General features: G+C 39.9%; 1 protein-coding gene across 1 annotated transcript; it reads right to left on the bottom strand.

Moving 5' to 3' along the window:
* Positions 1-365: 365 nt before the first annotated feature.
* On the bottom strand, positions 366-6,555 carry ccr9b (chemokine (C-C motif) receptor 9b). The gene is made up of 3 exons (XM_079806678.1): positions 6,358-6,555; positions 6,039-6,073; positions 366-4,366 (listed from the first exon to the last, which is right to left on the bottom strand). Exons 1-3 carry the CDS (start codon positions 6,380-6,382, stop codon positions 3,329-3,331), a joined length of 1,098 nt encoding a protein of 365 aa, XP_079662804.1. The 5' UTR covers positions 6,383-6,555; the 3' UTR covers positions 366-3,328.
* Between the last annotated feature and the right edge of the window lie 4,924 nt (positions 6,556-11,479).

The raw sequence follows: 11,479 nt of genomic DNA, 5'->3' as shown, positions 1-11,479 counted from the left end.
ATTCTTGTGTTCAAAGACAGCTAGATGATATGCAGCAGAATGACACACAGAGGTCTCGAGATCCATACGGTCTGGGGCTCGCGCTGATGACGTAACGAGAAGGACGCGCCTTCGTCCCTTGTACACACCCATGTACACACCCCAACCTCTTGACCCCTCCCCCACGTCAAATCAGGGACACAAAGCGAGGCGCAAAGAAATATGAAGCGCAAAGGAAAGCTTGCGCCGCAGAGGCACGGATGACGGAAACGCGGATTTAAAGGAGCGGCGCAAAGGTGTTGCAAAGTCAATGCTGCAAGTTTTACTTTGCTAAACTTTATTTTTTCTCTCAGTGGTAACTTTTCTTTTGCAATTATTATTTTTTTACTTGCAAAAAAGCATTTTTTTCTCAATATTCTATTTTTTTGGCAAAATTATTTTTTTTTTTTGCAAAACATATTTTTTGTTTGCAAAACATTGTGTTATTTTGCAGATATATGTGGCCCTGATTTACCCATAGTGTTTGCCTCAACTAGATATGTGAACTTGGAATATAAATCTGACGACACGCACACGACAGCCTGGCCTGCCATGAACGTGAGATGACGTTTCACGGCCAAATCAAATAACCAATCGGAGGAGAGCCCTTCTAGCCAATCATAGACGAAAAAGGCGGCACCTTCCCCTACCATCCTGGGGAAAAAAATATCGCCTCCGGTACGGTTCGCTGCTGATGTGAACTCAATCGTATTAAATCGCGGAAGTGAACCGCTAATGACGGATGATTTGATAAAAATGTGTGTTTGTGTGTGTGTTTCACTCATTTTCCAGACGAGCGTGACTGACACACTGCAAGCAGAGAGCTGTTAACCTCATTTCTGCTCGTCTTCAGCATTCTTTAGAGCATTGCAGTACATTTGCGGCATATAGACGCAAGTGCCATACGTACTGAAGCTTTAGAAACAAAACCAATGGTTAAAAAACAAAAATATAAAAGTGAGGTGAGCAACGCTATGCATTTTGCCGCCTTCACGCTCGCTGTCATTACTAAGCAACCGGGTAAACAGCTGCTGCTTTGATGACGCAAACGCACCCCGGTTCGGATCCAAATAATATAATATGAACACAGTCCAGCGGGGGCAGGGGGAGGGGGGAGCAATCGAACTCGGGTTCGGTCCAGGCAATCGAACCAAGTGTGAAAGCACCCTTAGAGTTAGCAATACAATTTTAAACACTATAGCTGCGTTAAAAAATAGTGAGTTAAAAAAACAGCAATTTATGAAGTCATCTTATGTGATGTTCTCTAAAAATTTTCAGTTGTATTGACAATTCAACATTCAATATGACTTTGGGAAATTAGTGAATGCAACTAGAGAAAGATAACTGCAGAAGTGGAGGAAATGAGAGAAAAGTGTATTAAGAATTTTATTTTATTTTTTTGCTTGATGAAATAGCACTTCAATTAATCTTAACTTGAGTTTTCTGAGTAAACAAGGCATAGTATGTGAATAATACAGATTACTAGATTTTTACAATTAAGTTTAGACATTAAGTAAAGTTAACTAATATGTGTTAGTTAGAACAACTGTTAGAACAATACTTAGAACAATAGAACAATAATATATATACACCGATCAGGCATAACATGATGACAGGTGAAGTGAATAACACTGATTATCTCTTCATCACAGCACCTGTTAGTGGGTGGGATATATAAGGCAGCAAGTGAAGATTTTGTCCTCAAAGTTGATGTGTTAGAAGCAGGAAAAATGGGCAAACGTAAGGATTTTAGCGAGTTTAACAAGGGCCAAGTTGTTATAGCTAGACGACTGGGTCAGGGCATTTCCAAAACTGCAGCTCTTGTGGGGTGTTCCCGGTCTGCAGTGGTCAGTATCAATCAAAAGTGGTCCAAGGAAGGAACAGTGGTGAACTGGCTCATTGATGCACGTGGGGAGCGAAGGCTGGCCCGTGTGGTCCGATCAAACAGACGAGCTACTGTAGCTCAAATTGCTCAAGTTAATGCTGGTTCTGATAGAAAGGTGTCAGAATACACAGTGCATCGCAGTTTGTTGCGTATGGGGTTGCATAGCCACACACCAGTCAGGGTGCCCATGCTGACCCCTGTCCACCGCCGAAAGTGCCAACATTGGGCAAGTGAGCATCAGAACTGGACCACGGAGCAGTAGAAGAAGGTGGCCTGTTCTGATGAATCACGTTTTCTTTTACATCACGTGGATGGCCAGGTGCGTGTGCGTCGCTTACCTGGGGAACACATGGCACCAGGCTGCACTATGGGAAGAAGGCAAGCCAGTGGAGGCAGTGTGATGCTTTGGGCAATGTTCTGCTGGGAAACCTTGGGTCCTGCCATCCATGTGGATGTTACTTTGACACGCAGCTCCTACCGAAGCGTTGTTGCAGACCATGTACACCCTTTCATGGAAACGGTATTCCCTGGTGGTTGTGGCCTCTTTCAGCAGGATAATGCGCCCTGCCACAAAGCAAAAATGGTTCAGGAATGGTTTGAGGAGCACAACAACGAGTTTGAGGTGTTGACTTGGCCTCCAAATTCCCCAGATCTCAATCCAATCGAGCATCTGTGGGATGTGCTGAATAAACAAGTCCGGTCCATGGAGGCCCCACCTCGCAACTTACAGGACTTAAAGGATCTGCTGCTAAAATCTTGTGGTGCCAGATACCACAGCACACCTTCAGGTGTCTAGTGGAGTCCATGCCTCGACGGGTCAGGGCTGTTTTGGCAGCAAAAGGAGGACCAACACAACATTAGGAAGATGGTCATAATGTTATGCCTTATCGGTAGACGTATTAATGCTGATGACCTGTTGATTGGATAGATCATTGAACATGCTCCTCCTGAACTTTGTTAATGAAACATAATTTATAGTTTGTTAAATACAAATTCCATACACTGATGTCTATGGAAGCTGCAATAATAATCTTATCAATTAGGCTATAATTTGTTGAAGTGTTTTATTCATATCAACAAATTCTACAAATTCAAAAAAGTATGAAAGGCATAATAGTATACCTCTAGGACACATTATACCGCTCTAAATGGAAGCATCCGTAAAATACTGGTTAACTGCTCATGAACAGAATCTATGTACATAAATCTCCACAATATCCCATCATGTACTCCCAGAGTACTTTACAGGAATAGTACTATGATGAAGCACATTTCATAGACCTTGCACAATAATGTGTGTGGTTATAAGGACCTATACCTCAGAAAAATAAGTCTATCATGCCATTAACATGCCAATGACATACTCTGTAGATGAAGACAAAGTTTTGGAAAAAGTTGTCGATACGGTAAGTACAGTAGACAGGTCTATAAAGAAAAAACAGGGGTGGTGTCGGTGTCGGACATAACAGAAGGCCTCTTGGGAACTTGTTGCAGTTTGCTGTTGTCGACCAGTCCTAGGCTACAGGACATGCGTTGAAGCAGGCTCAAGAGATCCTTCCGGAAGCGAACCCCGATAAAGACGTACAGAATGGGATTCAGGCAACAATGTGTGTAGGCAAGACACTTCACAATTTGCCCAGCCATATCTAAGCTTTGCATGACATCACAGTCTGTTATTGTGGCATTGTTGGCTTGGCCTGCTTCTATAATCAGATATCCGTTGAACGGCAACTGTGAGAGAACAAAAGCAGCCACAACTGCAAAGATGACCCTCAGAGCCTTGTGTTTTTCAAAGCTTCGAGCCAGCATAAGTTTACGAATAATGACTGAGTAACACAAAACAATAACCAGCAATGGGAGTAGGAAGCCAACACAGATCTGTAAAGCCAACACTAAGACTTTAGTACGGTTGTTGTCTGTGATAGAGTATACCATGACGCAGGAGTTGTGCTCAGGGCCGATGTTTTTCACTTTGGCGAAGAGAAATTCCGGAAGAGCTAAGAGGCAAGAGGCTAGCCACACAAACACACAAGTTATCTTACTATACAACATGCGTTTGTTTTTGTAGTTGTGTGCTTCAGTTACGTGGACAATGGCGATGTAACGGTCCACGCTAATGCAAGTGAGTAAGAGCATACTGGCAAAGAAGTTGATCTTGTAGACCGCAGAAACTCCTTTGCAAATGGCCTGGCTGAACACCCAGCCCTGAGCGGCATTTGTTGCCCAGAAGGGCAATGTGCCAAGGAAGAGAAGATCAGCCACTGCCAGGTTTAGCAGGTAGACGTCGGTCATGGTTTTGAGGCGGTTTCGCACAGTTGTGAAGATGCAGACGACCAGTAGGTTGCCCAAAGCCCCCACGACAAAGATGATCCAGTAGAGAGGGGGGTCGAAGGTCTTACTGAACTGTCGCACTAGTTCTTTGTTACATAATCCACCCAGGTCCGATTCATAGTCATCAGTTGTCTGAAATGGAAAAAAAAGTATATATTCAGGAACTTTGAATTCTGTGCAATGACCATTTCATTTGATTTAAAGATTTACTTAAAAACAAAACATACCAATCATCAAAAGGAATGTTCTTTCTTCTGTGAAGCACAAAAGAAGAAGTTCTGAGGAACATACTGGCCTTTGTTTTTCATGTAATGAAAATGAATGGAGATTTGGAATGTCAAGCTCCAAGAAGTTAAAAAGCAGCATTAAAGTATCATAAGCATAAAAGGACTCCATGTGACTTTTGAGCTATATTCTGAAAGTCTTTCACACAAGTCTTCTCAAGACATGATACATTTATAATCAAAAGAGTTCAGTGTATTGCACTTTATTTCTATTGCTGTATGTCTTATTATACATTTAACTGCAATTCCTAATAAAAAAAGTAACAAAATGTGACAAATGAAATGTAAGTTTATACACTTACATTCTTCCCCTACCGTATTTTATTTGCATTTCGAGTAATATTAAAACTTGCCGCGTCACAACTTTTCAAGTTCCGTTGACATCACAACATTGATGTCAAAATGGTTCGTTTTGTCTTAAGGCACATATTTTAATAGATGCCAACAGTGGATGATAAATTATTTATTATAATTAAAGTTTTGGTCTGTTCAACAGTTAAATGGCTTCACAAGAGTCACATGCCTCATGTGAACCACTTTTATTGCATTTCTCTTTATTTTGGAGCTCGACAGCCTTCAGTCATTGTCATTATATGGTAAACAGTGGCCTGTACATTCTTCAAAATATCTTCTTTCGTGTTCCACAGAAGAAAGAAATTCATACAGGGTTGAAACGACATGAGGGTGAGTAAAATATTTTTGGGATTATTATTCTTTTTAATTCTCTTATTAGCTTTGCTTCTAAAATTCTCTCAGAATGCTGACTATGAAGCTTAAAAGTTTGTTTCCCACTGTCTCCAACCCACTATCTTCAACTCAACTGACAGCCATTTCCTGTCTACAGTGGTACAACAGTCTCTCACTGTTTTGCAGCTGCAATCCAGTTGATCAGTAAAGCGTGAATCAGTGTGACATCACGCCCCTGCAAACTTTGACAATCTAAATTTACGAAACATGTTCCGCAGCTCATATCAGGTGCAGGTGTCTCTATTGGAGAAACCACACAAGTACACCGCATCCACATCCTCTTTCAACCCTTTCTGAAGCGTGCACAAACAGATCACCCACCCACCCTGGGGGTCGACATAAATAGAGCCCCTTCGGAGCATGTCAAACACTAGATTCTGTTCCATACTGACATACATAAAGATAACAGATAAAGGATATGTGACACGCACAATGGAAAATCATTTCATTGAGTTGTTTAAACTGCACAATGTTGTAACAGCCCAATCTGTGTGATCTCAATCCAAGAGGTGAATCAGATAATACGAGATGAAGATATGGATTAGTATAGATAGTTTACTTCACTGACCCATCAAATGTCCAAATAAGCATGCAGCACTTGGAACAGAGCTTAACCTCTGCTTACTGATAACATTTGCTGTGGGCGGCATTTTAATTTTGACTTGAAGAGTTGATTACATTTTAGAACTTTAAAGTTTAAAAGTGTTGCTAATGCAAAATTTAACACTTTTAAATCAGAATTTTGGACTACACAAAAATATATTCATACTCACCAAATCTGTAAAATCTGTGAAATTAGAAGCATCATCTATTGAGAGACAAAACGTGATTAGTCCAAAATAACATATTGAAGTGTGAATCAATCAATAAACTGTTGTTTAATGTAACCACAAATCACAAATGAATATTTTCAAATCATATTATTCATTGATTCAATGATTTAAATTCATCACATATAGGACCAAAGTATCTAACAGTTCATAAAAAGTCTCACATAATGGTCTAATATGCCTATATTCCTAAAGTCTATTAACAATGTGTTTATACACAATCATTAAATGAAATACAATTTTTCATGATTTTGATACTTACAGTCTGAGGTTGTAGAGACATCCATGTTCTGTCTCTCAGGAGAATCACAACAGATAACCAAGAGTATTACAACGGTTCAGTGATGAATAAGCTTCCTCCATAGTCTTTAACTAGTTTATAAGACCACAAAATCACGTGTCAGGGCATAGTAACGTCAGCCCCTTCAGAGGCTCCACACATTGGCGTCACATGACAGTTCTGCATAGAAGATGTACAAAAAAATGCATTTTGACTGAAGTTGCTTTATAGAGATGTAGGTTATTGTTATTGCATACCTCTATGACTCAAAAGATGAAATCTTCTGACTTGGTGCTGCTTTCAACATGTACCGTAAGAAAAAGTTCATTTAAGTGTTCATTGAACATTAATAATGATTACTAGTTAAGATTAGTAGATTATTAATTATTGTCTTGTTATGTGACTGAACTTAAATTGTCTCTAAGGAGGTTTTATAAGTATATTTCTACTTTTTAAGTTATCCAACATACAGTATCAGTATCAGGTATCAGGTGGAACAGATACTGTGTTATACTGTTGACAACATCACATAAACGCTCATGAGATGATACATAGCATAGGCTACATAGACCTTAAGACTTGAAACACAAGGGTAACAATCAGATAAACAAAGGGGTAACTGATCTCTTAAAAAGAGGAACAAGCACATCACAAGACAACAAACTCAATGACAACATTGTAAATAAAACTGGCAAACAGTTGTAACCAACCATTTTAATTAATCACGCCCCAATGCATGCTGAGAAAAGAGCGAATGGGACTGAAACAAACACATTTTTCTAGGCCTATTTTAACTTAAAAATACATTTAGTCAACTCACCTATTATGCCTGTTTATGCAATACAATTTTATGAATCCTGGAACTAGGGCTTTGAGAGGAGAAAAGTGAAACATAAAATTTTAGATTTCACCTTCACGTAATGTACCAGAATTCCCCTCGTGTGTTTTGATTGAACTTTCTCTAGAACTAAACATACCTCTGAGCACCGAATACCCTTTAACTGTCACGTGAACAGTCTATAATAAACAGCTGTGACGTGAACATTAACTGTCCAGTGGTGGTCATGTTGTTGCACTATATATGGCGGTAACTGGTCACATTGGGAACCAGTAATTAAATGGCCTATATTTACAGTGAGTGCTAAAGTTTTGTGAAAGAACGTAAAATCATTGGAAAAATAATTTTTCCTCCCATCTAATTTTTTTCCCATCACAATGTTCCTAATGGAGCAGATGTCACAGTTACGTCACCTGTCCTGAATAGTGGCTGCAGAAAAATAGAGTAACAAGTGGAGAAAAATGGGCAAAATCCACAGAATAAGATAAAAATGTGTTGTTGTGCCTTTGTATGTCAGAATCAGAATGCAAAAAATGCGTCTTCATTTTCATAGAATTCCATCGTTGAAGACACCCTTTCAAGCTAAAAGCAGACGTAAATGTTGCAAGTTACAGATGGACTGATGAAAACTGCAATGATTAGTCTCATATATCGAAAGCCAACAGGGCCAAAAACACGTGAATTTTAACACGTATTTAACACGTATTTTTGCCATAGTGAATCCGCCTCATTCGCACGTCCAGTTCGCGCGAATTGAGCGTCTTGCGCGATACGCGCGATACACGCAAATGGTGCATTTGTGCATTCACGCGTTTGAAGCGAATTCGCATCTGACGCCCGAGTTGAAAAATGTGAACTTTGGCGTCAATTCGCGCCGTGTTAACCAATCAGGAGCCTGCTCGCTGCGGTCACGTGGTAAAGTGACGTCATGAGAAACCCTGCATAATTTAAAAATAGTACTATTGTGTCACAAAATGTAGTTTTAAGACTTTTTCAGGTGAGAATGTAGTTGTTTAAAGCTCAAATCTGTGGTTTATTTATAAAGAGAGCGGCTATTTAAAAAAATAATTGTTGTGAGATCCAGGCATAACCCCGGCGAGGGCAGCCTTTCCTCGGCTAGTCCTTTTACCGTCAGTGTTGCCAACTTAGCAATTTTGTAGCTAGATTTAGCAACTTTTCAGACTACCTTAGCAACTTTTTTTTCTAAAAGCACCTAGCAACAAATTTAGCAATTTTTTTTATTTATTTGGCAACTTTTAGCAACTTCTGGAAAGTGACTCTAACCCAAACAACACATGTACAAGCTAGCTCAATAGGCCAAGCGGTTCATTCATAATTCCTTAAGATTGCTGTGGAAATGTAGAAATCGCTGTAAAAACCGGAAGATAATTTAGGTAACATGGAGTGCCTTGAACGGAGCCCTGCATATGACATGCAGGAAAAAAAACTAGTAGGCTAAACGATTTATAAATCGAGGGAACAAATGAGTAAATCGTGTGGACGGTTTAACAAATCGAGGGAACAAATTTGTAAATTTTGTGCACAATTTACTTTTTTTTTCTTGCACGTCATGTGTGGGGCTCGATCCGTACATATTAACTAACACATTGCTTTAATTTATTTTACAAACAAATCTAAATTAGCATTTCAAATAATATCTACGTGTTACATAATGGCGTAGGTTTGCCTTGCGATTACGTAATGACGTCATAGCACAATGACGTCACAACGTCATTTAGCAACTTTTAGCAACAACTCGATCTGCCTTTAGCAACTTCCCCTGAAAATTTGTTGGCAACAGTGTCTACCGTCTGCCGCTGGCTCTGATGTCCTGTAGTGGTGCATCTTGTGTAGATCTAACGGCTGATCTTTGCTCTCATGAATCTATAATTTGTTGTCTGCCGAATCGTTTTGACTGAGGGCAAAGTTTCATAACTTTATATTTTAAGGATATTTAAATATACATGCAGTGATAGATAATGTAGGAGTTGCCTGGACCACAGTTGTGTGGCTATTAATGCTTAATATATATTTTTAATGAAAATTAAAAGAGGCAGAGTGGTGTTTTATGACATATTTCTCCTGGAGTGCCTTAAACGCACGTCAATTTCGCTTCAAACGCTCGATTTCTGTGCGTCCAATTCGCCGCGGTCAGACCCTATACCGAAGCTACTGAAAGAGATACTTCCAGAGGTCATAGATCCTGTTCCTAAAATCATTAATTCATCTTCGTCATTAGGATATGTACCAAAAACTTTTAAGATAGCTATTATTAAACCTGGATCTATGTCAGTTTAAAGAGGTGTGTTTTTATTCTAGATTTAAACAGACAGAGTGTCTGTTTAAATCTAGACTAAAATCACATCTCTTTAAACTGACATACACATAGAACATTATCAATTTCTGTTATTCAAATCAGTTAAATGATTGTTAGGCTGAATAAAGGGGTAGTTCACCCAAAAATGAAAATTAGCCCATAATTTACTCACCCGTTTACTCAAAAGTAGTGTTGTCAAAAATATCTAGTATTTCGATACTGAAATATCTGAAACGATATGATACTAATTTTCTATAGTGTATCGATACCAGCCGTGCTCTCCTCTCCTCTCCGACCGACAGCGAGTTGACACACCTGCCTCTCATTCAGTCAGGTTAACCCTCTGAACACGGCGAACGCGTGTTCTGCTGGATTTTTCCTCATGACTGTGTTAGTATGGGTGTGACCGGTCTGAATTTCATGCGGGATTGCACATAACGTTAATTCTACTCATTCCCGCAGATTTTGCACTCGCATCTGAAGCGCACACACACATACCGTAATAAAGCCGCCTCTGACATTCACAAGGGCAAAAATTCGCTCCTTCTTCCAGCTTATTAATGGTCAAATACACTCAAAAATATCTCAATGTCCATCTTGGTGAGTATTAACGTAAACACAGTTGTAAACAGTTCAGGAAGAATGTGTAGCAGGAACAGTGTTTGGGATCCATGTGTGCATCAGGTCTTAAAGGTCCCATGGCATGGCATTTTTCTATTATTTTATAGTGTTTTCTGAGGTGTACTTATATTATTAGTATGATTTTTACATCATAAAATGTCATCATTTAGAAATAAAAGGCATTTTTTCTATACTGCTGTTTGCCCTGTGGCTGAATTCCCTGCTTCAAGAGGCGTGTCTGCTGTGAGACTTCAGTAAAAACGCCCACTGTTGTGATTGGCTGACATCTTTGCATTTTAAATGAGCGGAGGGGGCGTGGTTTAACGAGGCACGAGCAGGCACGAGTCTGCCAGAGAGACGGATGGACCTGTGTTCACTTCTCATCAGTTCTCTCAGCATGTCTCAGTTCAGGGTGAACTGTTGTAGTTACTAGCATATACTTCAGGTTATTAGTTTATTTCTAGTCGGAGGGGCTGTCACTCATGTCAGAAAGTTAGTAACTTTAGTAAATTATGGATCAGCGCTGACTCGAGACGCGAACCGTTTAGAACGATTCAGTCCGATTTGGTGAACTGGTTCGGTTCACTAAAAAGAACCGATTCAAAAGAATGATTCGTTCGCGAACCGGACATCACGGAGACGAAGCGATTGCTAACAAAGTTATTTATAGTAACTACTGAGTTATGAGAGCGCTGTCAGTCAGCGCGAGTTTATTGGGTTTGTATCTGAGAGTTCTGAATAAACACGAGTCCCAGTCACACCGAGTCCTCTTCATCATTATTCTACCAACTTTGTAACACATGCAATGTAAGTTACCATTACAGCGAGATGAACGAGTTAGTAAGTGTTGATTAAAGCATTATTTCTAGATATGTTCCAATCATATGAATAGCGTCATTGACGCGCATTGAGTAACGTTACACAGCGCAAACAAAGACACAACAGCTGTAATCGAATGTAATCCAGTTTATTGTGGGGAAAGCTGGCTAGCCTAGCCCAGATATGCTCACGCTTACCCTCCTTCTGCTTAATCTCACGCCGCGTTTGGTGCCTCCGCTGTGGGCCAGATGCAGTACTGGGGGTCGGGGATGTTGGAGGCCGAGCTTCGGCGTGTGTGAAGTTTATCTCTAAAGATGTGACTGCTGATGTTAAACAGAAAAGACTGTATGCACATTTTAGAACAGATAGACGCGACAAGGACGTACAAAAACACTGACTCACAAGATAGAAAACACTGTTCTGTCGGGAGAGAGAGAAGCCGCTGCGTGTCCACAAATAATAAATAATTAGCTACACATAAGAAATCAATGATCACAGATCAGAAGGAA

This window comes from Gobio gobio (assembly GCF_949357685.1).
Source record: "Gobio gobio genome assembly, chromosome: 23".
Taxonomy (NCBI): Eukaryota; Metazoa; Chordata; class Actinopteri; order Cypriniformes; family Gobionidae; genus Gobio; species Gobio gobio.
This window is presented reverse-complemented; position numbering and strand designations above follow the sequence as displayed.

What these genes read in the sequence shown, in the direction of transcription:
- ccr9b (XM_079806678.1), bottom strand. Translation starts at nt 6,382, where the DNA reads ATGGATGTCTCTACAACCTCAGACT. An exon ending in TGTCTCTACAACCTCAGACT is followed by an intron (nt 6,074 to 6,357) that starts GTAAGTATCAAA and finishes GTCTCTCAATAG; the next exon opens with ATGATGCTTCTAATTTCACA. An exon ending in TCACAGATTTTACAGATTTG is followed by an intron (nt 4,367 to 6,038) that starts GTGAGTATGAAT and finishes TTTCCATTTCAG; the next exon opens with ACAACTGATGACTATGAATC.